The sequence below is a fragment of the Mytilus trossulus genome, chromosome 6 (assembly GCF_036588685.1).
Source record: "Mytilus trossulus isolate FHL-02 chromosome 6, PNRI_Mtr1.1.1.hap1, whole genome shotgun sequence".
NCBI classification, from domain to species: Eukaryota; Metazoa; Mollusca; class Bivalvia; order Mytilida; family Mytilidae; genus Mytilus; species Mytilus trossulus.
In genome coordinates this window covers 18102606-18121198 of record NC_086378.1, presented here as the reverse complement: position 1 = coordinate 18121198, position 18593 = coordinate 18102606, and the positions used below count along the sequence as shown (strand labels likewise).

Here is an 18593-nt window from a genome sequence, read left to right as displayed (position 1 = left end):
GTTGTTTTTGTATTGAGATTTAATCTGGCTAAAGAGACATAATCCAGTGTGTACATCACCTATTACCAATGCGTTTTATGTCGTCTGACACTTACGTTAAGTATACATTATGCGTACTTTTCCCATTTAATAGTTAAAGAATAAATTGTTGATAGCTGCATAAAACTCAACAACAAGATAATGCAATTTGAGTTACAGATTGAGTTAATGAATATAACAAAAACAAGCGTTATGACGGAAAGACATCTATAACTCAAAATAAGGTCTTCAAGCAGAATAAATGTGTTTCTAATATATCTACACCTTAATTTTCAACATCCTATTAAAGTTTTCTTCGCATCTTTATTAAGCTACAAAAACTTTCATTGACCATTTGATTCTGGTACTAGTGTTTTGTAGGTTTAATGTTTTTATCAAGATCAATTTTCATTTGTTAATTGTTTTAACTACATTCAGGGTATTATGTTTTCTGATAATTTCCCATGAACAAATATTAAAAACAAATCGGAAATACAAATGACATAGAACTTTGTTGAACAATAAAATTGCACGGAAACATTCCAAAGGTTGTTTCCATTCTCTCTAGGGAAAATAATAAACACAACTTATACAGTTCTTCTGTCATATTTGTTGATGAGCATTACATCTTCCACGTTCTTACGAGCAGTATGTTTCAAATTTCTATCATTCTTGTCAGTGTTGTTTTGTTGACTGATTGTAAAGCCACTGGAAATGATACAGAAGCCACTGGAAATGATAAAGAAGCAACTGAATTTTATATAGAAGCCAGTGGAAATGGTGCAGAAGCCAGTGACATTGAAGTTCTTGTTAAACAAGTCGAAGATTTAAAAACTAAATTGAAAAATTTAAGTAAGTATGAAAAAAAGTTAAACTAAGCATTTAGTTTTGTTCGGTATGTGTTATTTACGAATTTCAAAACCTTATACTCTAAGTGTATTACCTAAAATACAAAAAATCAAAAAGTAATAATATATTTCTGCTGTTAACTTGATTATAAGTAAAACAATATACAATGCAGTTTTATTAAAGTAAAGTAAACCATGAGGGTCGGTTTAGTTTAAACATATTTTATTTGTTAAAGTACAAATTGGATAAGACACAAGTCAAACAGACTTATGAAGTCTTCTCCATTTAATATTTATAGCAATATAATACAAAAATATATGTATGAGCATGCATGTAAAGAATGGTATATCTATTTAGTAAATATATATATAAATATGGATCAAAAGACGGAAAATTGAAGTAAAAGAAAACAATAATAATACAGAAAAAATAAATAAAATAAAAATAAAAATATATAAATGAATAAATTATTTTGTAAACAAAAAAAAACCAAAAAAACAAAAAAACAAAAAGGATAAAAAAGAAAAAAAAAGGGAGAAGAAATCTTACTTAAATGATGATGATGTGTGTGCGATCATGGTTTGCTACCTACACAATTTGAAATCTTTCCGAACTTTTAATAAACTCAAAGACATTTTTGAAAATGGTTTGGTTTTGCTCTAGAGAAAGAAGACAACTACCCGAGGTCAGAAGTTCTATGTTAATTTTACAATCATTTGGAAGCCAGCGAAGACTTTCAAACATTGAATTTCGTATTTCTGAATAGAATATACATTTAAAAAAGAAATGATAGGAATCTTCACGATTAACACCACAGCGACAGGAAGGGTCAGAAATAATGTTGACCCTATATAGATCATAGTTTAAGGATGATGCAAAACATCGAAGTTGGGTGAGAATTATATTCAATTTTCGATTTCCAAATTCATATTGCTTCGGTGCAAATATATTACTCTGAGGATGACGGTTTTTTAGTTCAGTTTTAAATTTATTAATTGATTCCACATCACGAGTTGAATCATCAAGATTATTCCAAAGACGTATGGTTGATGGAATAAAAGAATGATTAGTTAATGCTAGTCTGCAGAATGGAATAATGATGTCATTTCAATTGCGTAGAGGGTAGACCGTCATACTTTGTATTTTTTGGGGAATTAAATTTGACAAATATTCTGGAACATTATTATTTTGAATATTATAAAACATTTGGATTTTTGCTTCTCTCTCTTTTTTCAGCTAATGTTTCCCATCCAAGTTCTGCATAAATAACCTTTGAGCTTGTGAAAATAGGTAACCCTGTAACTATCCTAGCAGCTTGGAGCTGTAATTGCTCCAGTTTATTGACATAACCTACCCCAATATTATCCCAAACCTCACTTGCATACTCAAATAGAGTTTTTCTAAATTTTTCCTGCTCAGTTTATATTTCAACTTCCTCAGCATATTTATATGTTTAGACGTGCTTAAGATAATATTATCAACGTGGGCATTCCATTTAGCATCATTGCTAAATGTAACCCCTAAATGTTTATGCATATTTGTAATAGGTATATTTTTATCATTGAATATAAAGTTCATTTCTGGGGTTTCAACATTAGAAAATAACATAATTTCTGTTTTATCTGGATTAAAAGACATTAACCATTTTTGGACCATTCGTTCAGCTGTTCTAGATCATGGTTTATCACAGTTTCTATCTGAAAAGCATCACGATCCGCACAGCTGAACGATGTGTCATCTGCGAAGAGTCTGCACAGAGAAATAAGTCTTTCTGCAATATCATTTATATATATTATAAAAAGTAATGGTCCAAGGACCGACCCTTGAGGCACTCCAGCTGAAATATTGCAAAGTTTTGAAGAAGATTGCTTGATAACCACCCTTTGTTTTCTATCACTTAAGGGTCGGTTGAAGACAAAACTTTACGACAAAAGAGATGATTTCAGCTTTCCAATTGTGAACTTTCCATTTCTAAGTAGCAACATTCCAGCAGCACGGGGTATATATCTCCCAATTGATACGATATTCCCGTGTTTGCATTTCCTATCATGATTTTCTTGATAGAGGGTTACTGGTCACAAGGAAGCTATTAAACCAAGAGTTCCAAATGGTGAAGTTGAAATCATCCCTTCGTAAATTTTACGGACGCCATCACGAGCTGGTTGACCGTTATGAAATAAACCGTTTCACAAATGATATCGGATATGTTCCTTACGTCGTAACTACAATCCCCTTCCCTTTCATAAATTTGACCTACCGAATTAGACTATTTACCGGATTTGTAATCACATAAGCAACACGACGGGTGCCGCATGTGGAGCAGGATATGCTTACCCTTCCGGAGCACCTGATATCACCCCTAGTTTTTGGTGGGGTTCGTGTTGTTTATTCTTTAGTTTTCTATGTTGTGTCATGTGTACTATTGTTTTTCTGCTTGTCTTTTTCACTTTTAGCCATGGCGTTGTCAGTTTGTTTTAGATTTACGAGTTTGACTGTCCCATTGGTATCTTTCGTCCCTCTATTAATCTTTAAGAGCTTAATCATGTTAATGTGTATACTTGTTTCAGTATAGAACGCTTCTGGACAATTTACGGTTAGCTATACCAAAACCCACTAATGGATTAGTGTATCTATCCCTTTGTCTGTCCGTCGTATCAATTACGGTGTTAACATGTACATCAATTATAAAGTCATTTTTATGAATTTACTGTTTGCAAAGGTATGAATTGTTGTAAATACTAAGAAAATCCCAGACAGATTACCCTAATCGTATTTGGCACAATCTTTGGAATTTTGGCTCATCAATGCTTTCATCTTTGTTTAGCTTTCTTTGCTATTTTGACCTGAGCGTCCCTGATGAGTCTTATGTATTAACTTTTAACTTGCCGTAATGCTCTATATATATATTGTATTGTGCATTTGTGTGTTTGTCTGTCCTGTATGTTCTTGTATTTATCTGTGTTATAGTCCTTTCATGGCATTTTGTCATTTTAATGTTAAATTTAATATTGCAAAACAAAAGGGAGGTTTGGCTGGAAAGATTCAGTTGATGTGTTTGAGCTTTTGCCATTTGCTTATGTTCTTTTTGTTTTGAACTTTGTTTGGAGTTTGGAATTTTTAATATTTTACTTTTGAATAAATATCATAAACATTACTCGAGCTATGGATATTTAAAATAAATTTTTATAACATTTCTAAATAATGAAATTTTCCTTACAGGTGATTACGTTACAAAAGACCAAGATGTGCTTTACGTTACATTGTCAGAGAGTATGAAAGATGTCAGTAATGAGGTGACTGTTATTTTTGACAGACCGCAGATAAACCCCGGAAATCATTATAATCCGAATGATGGAATATACATCGCACCTTTCTCTGGACAAGTCATGGTTTTCTGGACAATTGGCACTAACGAGACCGCAAGAACAGAACTCATGGTTGAAGATAAAGTTGTCGGTACTTTGATGACTGCTGCTAGTTCTGTCACAACCAACAATAGATATGGCAGTTCCAAAACTGTGAAAGAATCTACATCATCGACCGTGGCTGTGACCGATGTTCAAAAGGGAAACCATATATTTCTGAGAACTGCATCACATGATAATCACATTCTCAAAACTCTCTCATCCTTATTGATAAGACGTACGCTTTAAATACAGGAAATGAGTCAAACATTCTACATTGCATTCAGGCAATTTGTATTAACAATTGCGTCTCTAACCAATTTTATCCTCAAACGTTTCAGCTATGTTTTCGATCACGAATTAATATCAAGTGTTCGGGGTTTTTTTTCTTTCTATGACTCCTCGTGACAGATTATCATATTATTTAGTTGTTAAAACAGTTAGTTTTGCGCCTGTCCCAAGTCCGGAGCCCCTGGTCTTTGTTAGTCTTGTACTTTTTTAATTTTAGTTTCTTGTGTACAATTTGGAAATTAGTATGGCGTTCATTATCACTGAACTATTATATATTTGTTTAGGGGCCAGCTAAAGGACGCCTCCGGGTGCGGGAATTTCTCGCTACATTGAAGACCTGTTGGTGACCTTCTGCTGTTGCTTTTTCTATGGTCGGGTTGTTGTCTCTTTGACACAGTCCCCATTTCCATTCCCAATTTTAGTATTTGAGATACTCTGAACAAACTAAGTTTTCAGAGGTCAACATTGATTGAATGATACATGGGAGATATTTACGTCGCTTACTAGTACTTATATCGTTTTTTTTTTGCAACGTGTTGTATTTTGATAAATTTAAAAAAGGGGGGTATGTCTGTATATCCAATTAACCGAATTTGTTAGATTTTTTTAAAAGTTTCTACCTTATTTATAACTAAAAGAAGTAAATGAGGTTCATGAAATAATACCAATTTTCATTGACTATATGAAAAAAAGCTTGTATGCAAACTTTCGGTCCTTAACTAACATGTTATAACCTACAATATTTCAAAAGTTTTTCAGTTAACTTTGTGTTGTCTTTCATTTTTAATTAAATATATTAACTATATCACATCGTTGGTTTTGTTATTGGTAATCGACCTAAGTATTGACTTACAATCAGGAGTTACTTTAAATATACTACATGGGAAATACATGAGTATGAATGAATAGACCACTTTCGAGTTCATCCGTCACCGGCAAAAACTCGTCAATTATACACGCCTTTATGACGTCATTTACCAGATAGAGGGGCTCGCCTGTATCCCTGCACTATTTACGTTCTGCAAGCGTCTTAGTGATCGTCTTTGTGCAGGATAAACTAGAAATAATGGTTGCTCTGTAGGTACTTACTGACATTTCCCTAATGACAGCAGTGTTGATTGTCAATTTTGAGAATTCAATTTGCCGAATAATTCGTACAATATAGAATTATAGTTTTCCAACCACTCGCTCAACATTGGAAGGAAGTGACGACGCCCCTAAACGCACAAATGACGATGATAAAGGCGCGTATAATTGACGAGTTTTTTCCGGTGACGGATGAACTCGAAAGTGGTCTATTGTTTTGCAGTAAAGATCTTGTTGTGGGTTTTAATTTGAATCGCGCAATTCGTGTCTTTATTTTTAACAATCGCAACGTCACTCTTATTTTGTTTGTTATCATCTCTCTTCAAATATTTTCTACGTACAGACTACACAGAAATAATGCAAATGAAAAACAATTAACAAAAATCAACTCAGAATGATATTTCTAGGAATTAATATATGAAAACAATATTCCAATTATAAATTATCAAATCGACTAATGTTTAGGCTAAGATCTTAAAACAAAATAAATTGATCTGTAATATTATAGATCATGATTAAATAAGCACTGTATGATTCTTTTTTTTTATTATTTTTTAGAAGGTATCTGTTCATGAACAATTGTTAATAAGTTTAAATTTAGTGCTGTGTCAAAATTTCATTTACTATGCATTTGGTTCAAAATGTAAGTTTTCTGTTTCTGTGATATTTCTATCCTTTTATATTGCATGGAAAGCTGCAATAAGAGCAAATCAATAGATCTAAGAAAATTTGGTATATTTGCCAATGAGACAACACTCCATCCAAGTCACAATGTAAACTTATCAAAGAATTACTCAATAATACTAAAAGCAGTACAATAATTCGACAGTGGTATACAGATTACAATTAAACAATTTCTAATATATAGCTTAACAAAACGAAATTACAGAAAGAAGAGCTACGCTACTGAAAAAAAGTTTTCCTGCAAAGTGCTCTTTTGCTGATACTTGTCTCAATGACAATCTTACAACATCGTCTTATTCTTTTGTAAAAGCTGATGCGAAACAACGTATGCTATGCATACAAATGGAAAAAATAAACAATCGCATTTTATTGCATAGTTTCAACTAGGTACCGAGATAGTCATCAAAGGTACCAGGCTTATAACTCAATACGCCGGGCACGCGTTTCGTCTACATGAGACTCATCAGTGACGCTTAATTCAAAATAGTTATAAAGCCAAACAAGTACAAAATTGAAGAGCATTGATAATCCAAAATTCCAAAAACGGTTTTGCAAAATAAAGTTCTGCTCAACTATGCCTGGAATAAGAAAATCCTTAGTCTTTTGAAAAATTCATACTACTGTTAACAGGAAATTTTATAAATACGGGATTGATTCTCATATGGAATCCCTCGATACGTTGTTAATTCACTTATGTATTTTGTTTTCTATTCCAATTTCAAATTGATCTAGCGTCACTGATGAGTCTTATGTAGACGAAACGCGCGTCTGGCGTACTTAATTATAATCCTGGTATCTTTGATAACTATTTACACCACTGGATCGATGCCAATGCTGGTGGATGACTTGTCCCCGAGGGTATCACCAGCCAAGTAGTCAGCACTTCGGTGTTGACATGAATATCAATTATGTGGTCATTTTTATAAAATTCCTGTTAACAAAAGTTTGATTTTTTTCCAAAAACTATAAATTCTCTGATCTCAGGAATAGATAGCCGTAGCCGTATTTGACACAAGTTTTGAGAATTTTGGATTCTCAATGCTCTTCAACTTTGTACTTGTTTGGTTTTTACATTATTTTGATATGAGCGTCACTGATGAGTCTTATGTAGACGAAACGCGCGTCTGACGTACTTAATTATATTTCTAGTACCTTTGATAACTATTTACACATACAAATTATTAGCATATAGGTTGAAATTGACATGTTTGTGCATAGAACTTGGTTCAGGTTACCATATTTTTCTCAAAATGCCCTGTACCAAATCAGATATATGTCAGATGTTATCTAAAACTTCGGATTCATTTAATTTCATCGATATCAGTTTTCGTGAATTAAGGAAAACATGCAATTTCGTGGGTATTTGAAATCGCGATTTTGACAAGGTATGTAGAACTTTTGTGTAAAATATCTATTTCGTTGAACCTTTAATTTCGTGCTTTACCATTATACACGATTTCAACGAATATTGGTGTTCAGAGAATGATAATCATGATAATGAATCCACAGTAGTCCGTTTTATGTAATGTTGATGTTTGTTGTAATTTAGTGTTTCTGTTGTTCCGTTGTTTCCCTCTGATGGTTTATATGTTTCCCTCTGGTGTTTTTTTATTAGTAATCCTGATTTGTTTTCTCTCAATCTTTTTTTTGACTTGTGAACAACGGTATATTACTGTTGCCTTTGTTTACAAATATTATCAAACGTTCGATTTGTTTTGCTTGTAAACACATGTTTACAATAAAGTCTAATTAACAAACACAATTGATATTTGTTTATTTAGAATTGTTGCTTCACTAAAATATCCTACTAGAAAAATACTCATAAATAAAGGCAACAGTAGTATACCTCTGTTCAAAACTCATAAATCCATGGACAAAAAACAAAATCGGGGCAACAAACCAAAACTGAGGGAAACGCATTAAATATAAGAGGAGAACAACGACACAACACCGAAACGCAACAGACAATACACCACGAGAATAACAAATATAACATCAAAAACAAATACATGAATATGGGATAGACAAGTACCGTGCCACGTCTTATCTCAAAAATAAGAGAAAACAGAAACGAACAATATTATAACAATGGCCATCTTCCTGACTTGGTACAGGACACTTTTAAAGGGGAATAAAAGTGGTGGGTTGAACCTGGTTTTAAGGCATGCCAAACCTCGCACTTTAATGGCACAGTTAAATATAACATTGAAATGAAAACAAAAAATTACAGGACTACAATACAAATAAAAAGCAGAACATATTAGACAAAGAAAAGCATGATTAATAGATAACAAAAAGCATCAGGTTTAAAATTCAATACGCCAAAAACGCGTCTAGTCCACACGAGACTCACCAGTGACGAAAAAAATACAAAATTGTACAGCACTGAAGATCAAAAGTTGAAAAGGTTTTGCCAAATACGGCATTGTTTGTATGCCCAGGATAAGAACATTCATATTATATAAAACAATTCACACTATTGCAAACAGTAAATTTTAACAAATGAATATGAAAGAGATATACATAATGAAACTGAAGTAAAAACTAATTACAGAAAACTAAACCCGAATACATAACGCCCAGATATACAAGATCAAAAGTTGAAAAGGTTTTGATAAATACGGCATTGTATTATGCCCGGGATAAGAACACTATTATATAGAACGATTCATGCTATTGCAAACAGTAAATTTTAACAAATGAATGTAAAAGATATATTCATAATGAAACTAAAGTATTAACTTATTACAGAAAACTAAACCCGAATACATGATGCTAAGTTCAATACAGCATAGACACACCAGAATCAGTCCAGGCGTTAACGCAATTAAAAATATGACGTCACATACGATGACGAAAAGGCAAACGTTATGCTACATTTGAATTTATAAAATTTAGAAACAGCATAACGTCACACATGAATCCTGGTACTTTTGATAACTATGAAAAACTATAATTTAAAAGTGAGCTAGAATTAGGATTGCTTTAAGATTATATTAAAACTAAATACTGATAATTCATTAAAACAAAATGCATATTGCAATACTTATTAATAGCAATTAACTGTAATATATATATGTCCAGTTTGTTATGAATCCAACTTCAAACGTAATTAATCGTACAAAATTAAATATAATTAATAAAGGCGGTGATTAATTTTTCTATCCGTAACACCTAAATATAATAAAAAGACGTCAACACATTTGACAAAATGAGAAGATGAGAATTACAAATATAACATTAAACATATAAACTAAATACATGAATTTGGGATAAACAAGTACAGAAACACGTCTTATAGTAATACGAATTCACATACAGCAAAACAGTCACAATCGGGAATAAGTCACGTTTGGTAATTAAAAGATAAGACGACATAATGACAAACCACAATCTACCATATGGTAAAAATGTCCTTAGCTAGTTTGGTTAAAGAGACATCATATGGATCCACCAATTCGTGATGGTGTCCATAAAATTTACGAAGGGTCAATTTTAATCTGTCCTCCTCATAACTTGGTTGGAGCAGTTTCTGGAGCAGTTTCATAAGTCATAAATATTTCAGGATGTCTCATGACAAAAAATAACAACCTGATTCTTAATAATTGATAACATACGTTAAGAAGATATTATTTAAAAAGATATTTTGAAAACGGCGATAATCACTTGAACCATGCCCAATCGCCCATTACAAATAGGTTGTTTTTCTGACACGTAGGTAAAATTTACATTGTGTAAATTCTCGCTAGTTCAAAATTAGTTGGAATGATATCAAATGAAGAACAAAATCCAATTTAATAATAGGTGAATTGGTATACTAGTAGAGGTGATTTTTTTCATGAGATAATCAACGTAAATATCGATGTGTAACATCCATCTCCGCTTTAACACAGAAATACATCTAGGGGTTCTAGCAGATTTCATTGTTAAAAGCATTGTGTAAGTATTCAATAAATTAACGGAAACTGTCAATGATTGGACCTTATCACTTAAGTAACAAAAACAGGTCATTGACCATTGGATCCTGGAACCAGTGTTTTGTACATTTATTTTTTATATTGATACCTGTTTTCACTTGTTAGTGTATGTAGCATTTGATATGAGGTAATCTGTGACAAATTTTCCCATGAATGAAGATACAATACAAAACGGATATATAATTTGTGAAAATTGTTGCACAATTGAACTTAAACGGAAACGCTACAAATATGTTTCCCTTCTCTCTTGAGAAACAACAAACTTAAAATTTAGAATTTTTTTGACAATATTTGTTGAGGTTTATTATAATAAGCACGTACTAATGAGCAGTATGTTTCAAATTTTCATTGTTTTTGTGTGGATCGTTTTGTTGAATGATTGTAAAGCAATTGGGAATGATACAGAAGACAGTGCCACTGTCGACCTTGTAAAAAAAGTTCAGGATTTAGAAAACAAATTGAAAACTTTAAGTAAGTATAACACTTTTTTTACTTCTTTTACTACCCTGAGCTCTTATTTAGTAGTTGCGTAATTTAAGACCTTACACTTTTAGTCCATACGACTCTCATACTTATGACATGTTTCGCTAACTATAACCCCAGTTTTAATATACCTTTGCTAATTACTCTGCCTTTTTTATTTTGTAGTGTGGGTCTTGATTAAATATAGGTTGAGTAAAAAATGTATAAGACGTTTGACTGTGCAACTGTTTTTTATATCAACTATATAGTAACTTCCTATGTTGCAATTATTTGTACATATATTTTTATCATAGTCATTGAACATGGATTTTTTTGTAAAATTTCTGGTTTGCATTTAAAAAAAACCAATTCTGATACATCAGCGAAGATCTTTTGAATATTCAAATCTGTATTGATCAATTATTTTATACCGTATCGTTAACATAATTGCAAACCTTTGTTCCACAGCCAACACTAGAGGAAACTTTGGAGCATTACTAAACTAAGGGGTAATTAAAGGAAGTGATATGGGTGAAATCTTATACGACATTGATTGCAAATTTTAGTTCTTTCAAACTAGAAACTCTTTACATGAATATATGTAGGTAACTATTTTCTTGATATTTTGGTTTGATTTATTATTAGGCGATTACATCACAAAAGACCAAGATGTGCTTTATGTTACATTATCAGAGAGTATGAAAGATGTTAGCAATGAGGTGACTGTTATTTTTGACAGACCGCAGATAAACCCGGGAAATCATTATAATCAGAATGATGGAATTTACATTGCACCATTCTCTGGGCGAATTATGGCTTTCTGGACAATTGGCACCAACGAGACCGCAAGAACAGAACTCGTGGTCGAAGATAGAGTTGTTGGTACATTAATGACTGCTGCAAGTTCTATTACAACCAGCAATCCATACAGCAATTCCAAAACTATGAAAGAATCATCATCATCGACCGTGGCTGTTACCGATGTTCAAAGGGGAAATCACATATTTCTGAGAACTGCATCACATGATAATCACATTCTCAAAACTGTTTCGTCCTTACTGATAAGACGTACGCTTTAAACACAGGACATGAGTCAAACATTCTGCATTTCCTTTAAGCATTTTTTATTAACAATTTTTTCGCTAACCAATTTCATCTTCAAGTTCATGTTTTAGCTAATTTTTTCGATGGGGATATCATGACATGTGTCTTATGTTTGCTTTTCGTTATACTCCTACCGTCGACTGATTATCAAAGTGTTTAGTTCAAAACACAGATTTGTTTATGATATACTCTTAACAAACAAAGTATACGGAGGTTTAAAATTGATTGAATGATATAATACATTTTCTTGGGAGACAATGACGTCGCTAGCGTATATCATTTTTTTTTATTGCAACGTTATATTAGGAAACGCTATGTTTTCCACTTATTTTAATTTTGACATGAATATCGATAATGTGGTCATTTTAATAAATTTCCTGTTACAAAACTTTGAAATTTTCGAAAAACTAAGGATTTTCTTATCCAAGGCATAGATTACCTTAGCCATATTTGGCACAACTTTTTGGAATTTTGGATCCGTAATGCTCTCAACTTTGTACTTTTTTGGCTTTATAAATATATTGATATGAGCGTCACTGATGAGTCTTATATAGACGAAACGCGCGTCTGGTGTACTAAATTATAATCCTGGTACCTTTGATAACTATTTAATCATTAGCTGTATAACGAGTACGTAGCCCATTTGTTAAAGGACGGTTGTTTCATTATGTATGAAGATTACTTTTACCATTTTTTATGAACAACTTACTGATGAACTTTTTATTTAGATAAATTCAACAGAGGACTCTTTCTATAGTCATGAAAATTTAATAAAAATGTTTTATTTTTAATTTATTTCTGAGCTTCGTATCTAAAAAACGATATTCAAATTGCATTCTAAAAAGCTGATTATGTGTATCTTTTAAATCAAAAAGTTTTATATTTTGCTAAATTTTTTTTTAAATGTTTAAGTTCAATCTAATTTATCACTGAAAAAAAACATAGAGATGCATAGAAAATAATGCCAATTTTAAAAGCCTAAATGAAACAATAGCTTGTGAGCAAATTTTCGTCCATAACTAACATGTTATAACATACAATATTTTTAAATTATTTAAGTTAACTTTGTGTTGTCTCATATTTCTAATTAAATATATTATCTATATCACATCGTTTGTTTTATTATTGGTAATATACCTAACTATTAAATATTGGCTTACAATCAGCAATATTAAATTTAAATATACAACATAGATAAAGCAAGATGTGGTATGAGTGCCAATGAAACAACTCTCCATCCAGATAACAATTTATAAAAGTTAACAATTACAGGTCAAGGTACGGCCTTCAACACGGAGCCTTGGCTGACACAGAACAGCAAGCTATAAAGGGTCCCATAAATTAGTAGTAAACCACCATTCAAACGGGAAAACCCAATGGTCTAATCTCTATAAAAACGAGAAATGAAAAATACATATGAACTACATAAACAGACGAAAACTACTTTACATCAGATTCCTGACTAAGGACAGGTGCAAAGATGACAAGTACACAATTATGAATGAATTGTGTTACAGTTAAGATCTTATTGTGGTTTTTTATTTGAAATACGCAGATTGATTCATTACGGTTGATCGTTTATTTCATTTTTAAATTTTGTTTTATATTTCTTATCCTATTTGATCTCGTTTACACATAGTTTTAAGCAAATAGGTCAAACATAGGCATGTTTTGTATATAAAACTTGGTTCAACCCACTATTTTTACTAAATATGTCATGTACCAGGTCAGGAATATGTCAGTCGTTCTCAAATACGGGTAGTCCGTTTGTATGTATGTTTGCTTTCAGTTTCTGTTGTTCCGTTATTTTCTTCTGATAGTGCATGTGTTTCCTGTGGTTTTAGTTTCAAGCCCGAATTTATTTTCTCGAAATCGTTTTATAACTTTTGAACAGCAGTATAATACTATCGCCTTTATTAACAAAAAAAAAACAAATATTCGATTTCGATTTGCATGTAAAAATGTGTTTACAAAAATGTTTTATGTAAAAAACAATTGATATACATTTATTTAAATTTCTTGCTTCACAAAACTATCCTAGACACAATACTCGTAAGTCATAAATATTTCAATGTGCCTTATTGTATTTTTTTTGTGACAAAGGGTACTAATGTATTTTGTAGTTCGCGGGTATTTATTTTCGCGATTTTATAAATATTGCTTTTCAGTTGAAAGGTTTGATTTGGATTCGCGTTTATTTAATTTCGCGATAATAAACCAACTGCGAAATTCGTTAAAAATAAATACACCGCGAAAAAAAGTACAATTTCAGTATACAAAATACAGAAGTACCGTTTGTAACAATAAAAAATTACAATAAGGCACACTGAAATATTCATGACTTACGAGTATTGTTCTAGTATGATATTTTGGTGAAGCAAGAAATTTAAATAAATGGATATCAATTGTTTTTTCATGAGACTTTCATGAAAAAATGTTCAGTGATCATTTGATCTAGGCACACGTGCTTAGCACTTGTAGTGTTGATATTGACACCTGTTTTCACTTATAATTGTCTGTACCACATGATGTCTATAAGTTTGTCTGACAAATTTCCCACGAATAAAGATACAAAACAAAACGGAAATATAGATGCAAAATTGAGTTTGAACGGAAATACTACAAATATATTTCCTCTCCCTCTAGAGAAAACAACAAACTTTTATAATACAGAGTTCTTCGACCATTTTTGTTGAGGTGTATTTTACCTAGCACGTAATACCAAGCAGTATGTTTCAAGTTTACTTGTTTTTTGTGTGGACATTTTTGTTGAATGATTGTAAAGCAATCAGGAATGATACAGAAGACAGTGTCTTTGCCGACCTTGTAAAACAAGTTGAAGATTTAGAAAACAAATTGAAAAATATAAGTAAGTATAACAATTACTTTACTAAACTTTTTTCGTTTGGTTTTAGCTCGTTATTTAGTGTTTCCATATGTCTAAACCTTAAAATCTCAGCGCACACAACTGGCATACAAGTGAGAGGTTTTGATGGTTATAAAACCATGTTTAATCCACCATTTTCTTTAAAAGACAATGACTGTACCAAGTCCGGAATATGACAGTTATTATCTTTTCTTTTATTGTGTTGTAGCTTTTAATTTTGCCCTTTGTTTGGGGACTTTCCGTGACCAGTATAGAAGGCTGATGATCATTTTTGACGTTAAATTATACCCTTGATCCTCTGAGTGGAGAGGTTAAATAATATAACTTTGTCTGTCCGTTTTCTGGAACAATATTTCAAATTGTTCTGTTTTTCTAAATAAGAAGGATTAGATTTTTGATTTGGAATTGATTATGTGTAAGGTAAAAAACAAAGGAGTTGGTTCAGTAAGACCGCTTTTTGGCCCTAAAATAAAGTATTTTTTAAAAATTGTTTAAATGTAAATTTTCAGTTATTTTTTGGATGGTATAAAGCCTCTGCTACATAAATATGGGCTTATTTTGGCATTTAAATGCACATATATCGGGTACTGGCATCATTAAGTCATGCTAAATTACTGAAATCTTCACAATTTCAGCATTTTAGTTAAATTTTAGACGGTTCCCGTCTTAAATGAAAGTGGCCGCATTCGTGTTCATTCTTGATATTGAAAATGATAATACATACATAACATATATAAAGGTTGAGGATGAAACCTTTGTTCAACAGCCAACACTCTTGGAGCATGAGTAAATTAAGGAATACTTTGAAGAATATCAAGTGATTTGTGTTAAATCTTATGCGACCTTGCATGAAATTTTTGTTCTTTCAGACTGGAAACTTTAGATACAAATATTTTATTTTCGATTCTAGCGTCACTGGTGAGTTTTTGTAGACGAAACGTGCATCTGGCGTAAATATAAAATTTCAATCCTGGTATCTCTGACGATTTTATTTACCACCACTGGATCGATGCCTATGCTGATGAAGTTTTAATTCCCCGAGTGTATCACCAGATCAGTGGTCAGCACATTGATATGTTCATAATTAAAAAAATAACTGTTAACAAAACTTAGAATTTTTGAAATTCTACCTCAGAAAAGATTACCTTAGTTGTATTTGGTAAAACTTTAAGGAATTTGTGGTCTCTAATGCCGTTCAACTTCGTACTTTATTTGTCCTTTTTAACATTTTTTTATTTAAGCATCACTAATGAGTCTTTTGTAAACGAAACGCATGTCTAGCGTAAATATAAAATTTCAATCCTGGTATCTATGATGAGTTTATCTACACATATATTTGTCATTGTTTTATGAATATTGTGGTTTGATTTTATTAACAGGTGATTACATCACAAAAGACCAAGATGTGCTTTACGTTACATTATCTGAGAGCATGAAAGATGTCAGCAATGAAGTGACTGTTATTTTTGACAGACCGCAGATAAACCCCGGAAATCATTATAATCCGAATGATGGAATATACATCGCACCATTCTCTGGACGAATTATGGCTTTCTGGACAATTGGCACTAACGAGACCGCGAGAACTGAACTCATGATTGAAGATAGAGTTGTTGGTACTTTGATGACTGCTGCGAGTTCCGTCACAACCAACAATAGATATGGCAGTTCCAATACAGTGAAAGAATCGTCATCATCGACTGTGGCTGTTACTGATGTTCAAAAGGGAAACCACATTTTTCTGAGAACTGCATCACATGATAATCACATTCTCAAAACTGTGTCATCCTTACTGATAAGACGTACGCTTTAAATTGAATAATTGAAACCAATATTCTGCATTTCTATTGTAGTAATATCTATTTCCTATTTTGCCTTAAAGTATACTTCATTCTCAAACGCTATTAGCTAATTTTTTAGCGTGTAACTTGCTTTTGTTGTAAGCATGCTAGGTAAATAAAAACAGAAGGAATCTGATTTTTTAAAGAAGAAACCTTCGGGAGAATGATACATCATAATGAAAATATTATGATCTAGAATATGTATAACATATTTGTTTTGTAATTTTTTATTTTTTTTTACGATAGCCAACTCTTTTGTTATGTGCCACAAAAAAAAAGAATTCGGAATAAAAAAACATCTGATCTCGTGTAACTGCTACCGATAATTTAAAAAAAACTCAATGTGATTTCATCGTTGTTCGTCCAAAAAAAAAATATTTACAGAGCAAAGTCTAAGCAGAAAGATAGCTAACAAACAAAATATATATGATCATTGTGTAGAAAGAAAAAAAAAGTGTTTGGCAGAAAAAAAATCAGTATAGACAAAAAGATGTGAAAGGACAAAATGTGGTCATACAAACTATGCGGTATGGGTTTTTGGTAATTGAAGGCCGTACGTTGACCTATAGTTGTGAATTTCTATTTCACTTTGTATCTTGTGGTACATTGTCTCGTTGGCAATCATACCATATCTCTTTTTTATATCTGTATCACCAACACACCGGATATAATTCATAATTTGATTTTGAATTGAAACAAATTGAAATTCTAATAAGAAAAAAATGTTACGTAACAGATGAAGTACCGTAAGGTCATCATATAATGCATGTAAGTTTACGATAATGATAGAGACAAATTTGTGAAGTTAGTAATTTGAGTCAACATTGGAAACTTACTGTTAGTTTGAATGTTTTTTTATATTTATATTTCTCCGATATATTTGACTATGAATAAACAGTAAAATACACGTAGTTCACATTTATATTTGTATAAAGTTTTCTTTACTCTAAACCTGTGTATAAACTCGTCATAGATACTAGGATAAAATTTTGTATTTACGCAAGATGGGCGTTGCGTCTCCAAAAGATTCATCGGTGACGCTCGAATCAAAAGTTAAAAAGGCCAAATAAAGCACGAGATTGAAGAGCATTGAGGACCAAAATTTCTAAAGTTTTTCCAAATGCAACTAAGTTAATCTATTCCTGGGGTAGAAAAACTTTTAAAAATTCTAAAGTTTTGTAAACATGGATTTTGATATACATGTATATTTGTTCTGAAATGCGGGTATTTAATTTAAACTTTGAAAGTAGTGTATATGAGCAATGGCTTAATTGACTCGTTCTTTTCTTGACTTGAAATGTACATGTTACATGGTTTACAGATTTTCAAGACGTTGAAAGTTTAAGTAATACGCAATATATTATTCATATATATTATCAATATCAAAGTATTGATATTACTTTTCAAATCATGTGTTTTCATAGCAAAAGAGGAATGTTCCCTCTTCACAGCAGAAGAACAAAATGACATTGTTTCAAATCAAAACTTATAACAGATTTCGTGTGCACATTGATTTTTACTAGTAGATATAATTTCTCGAGTTTATTCATAGATGTATATTATATTTTATTTGCATCAAACATAAAAATTCAGGACAATTTTTTTCAGTATTAAACAAAAGAGATGTTTCTTACAAACCTTTAAAGAAAATTAAAACATCAAATAAAGGATAGAAAAAGAAGAGGAATGTTTACTTTTCTTTAATACTAATAGATCAAAGTAACTATATGAATAACTTCCAAAACATTACAATTTCAAATAAAAAAAAAGAAAAACACGAACTGTTCATTTTTTACTTTTCTTTCGTCCATTTTGAAAATTAATGGAGAGTAAAAAGTAAAATATTGAACTGATTTATGTAAATGAATGACATTTTGACAAATAAACAACTTTTGTAAAAAAATAAAAGGAATTACGTCATATAATTGTTTAAAATGCGGATTACGGACACTATCGGAGAATTAACTTTGCTTTTGTTGTGTAATAGTTT

At 31.5% G+C, this 18593-nt stretch overlaps 2 protein-coding genes across 4 annotated transcripts; both read left to right on the top strand.

The window, feature by feature from the left end:
* The first annotated feature begins 641 nt into the window (after nt 1-641).
* LOC134723240 (uncharacterized) lies at nt 642-5086 on the top strand. Its single transcript, XM_063586862.1, has 2 exons — nt 642-870; nt 4087-5086. The coding sequence occupies exons 1-2, from the start codon at nt 669-671 to the stop codon at nt 4518-4520; spliced, it is 636 nt and encodes a 211-aa protein (XP_063442932.1). The 5' UTR covers nt 642-668; the 3' UTR covers nt 4521-5086.
* Nucleotides 5087-10434: 5348 nt separating this feature from the next.
* LOC134720888 (uncharacterized) lies at nt 10435-16815 on the top strand. Of its 3 annotated transcripts, none has more exons than XM_063583440.1 (2): nt 10435-10780; nt 16142-16815. In XM_063583440.1, the coding sequence occupies exons 1-2, from the start codon at nt 10633-10635 to the stop codon at nt 16573-16575; spliced, it is 582 nt and encodes a 193-aa protein (XP_063439510.1). In that variant the 5' UTR covers nt 10435-10632; the 3' UTR covers nt 16576-16815. The 3 variants fall into 3 exon arrangements, with proteins under 3 accessions (XP_063439510.1, XP_063439509.1, XP_063439511.1); XM_063583439.1 differs by lacking the exon at nt 16142-16815 and adding an exon at nt 11417-12169 and having other exon boundaries at nt 10507-10780; XM_063583441.1 differs by lacking the exon at nt 10435-10780 and adding an exon at nt 14472-14744.
* The last annotated feature ends 1778 nt before the right edge of the window (nt 16816-18593 follow it).

Coding starts and splice junctions, on each gene's coding strand:
- LOC134723240 (XM_063586862.1), top strand. CDS start 669: ATGTTTCAAATTTCTATCATTCTTGTCAGTGTTGTTTTGTTGACTGAT. Junction 871..4,086: donor AACTAAATTGAAAAATTTAA/GTAAGTATGAAA, acceptor TTTTCCTTACAG/GTGATTACGTTACAAAAGAC.
- LOC134720888 (XM_063583440.1), top strand. CDS start 10,633: ATGAGCAGTATGTTTCAAATTTTCATTGTTTTTGTGTGGATCGTTTTG. Junction 10,781..16,141: donor AAACAAATTGAAAACTTTAA/GTAAGTATAACA, acceptor TTTTATTAACAG/GTGATTACATCACAAAAGAC.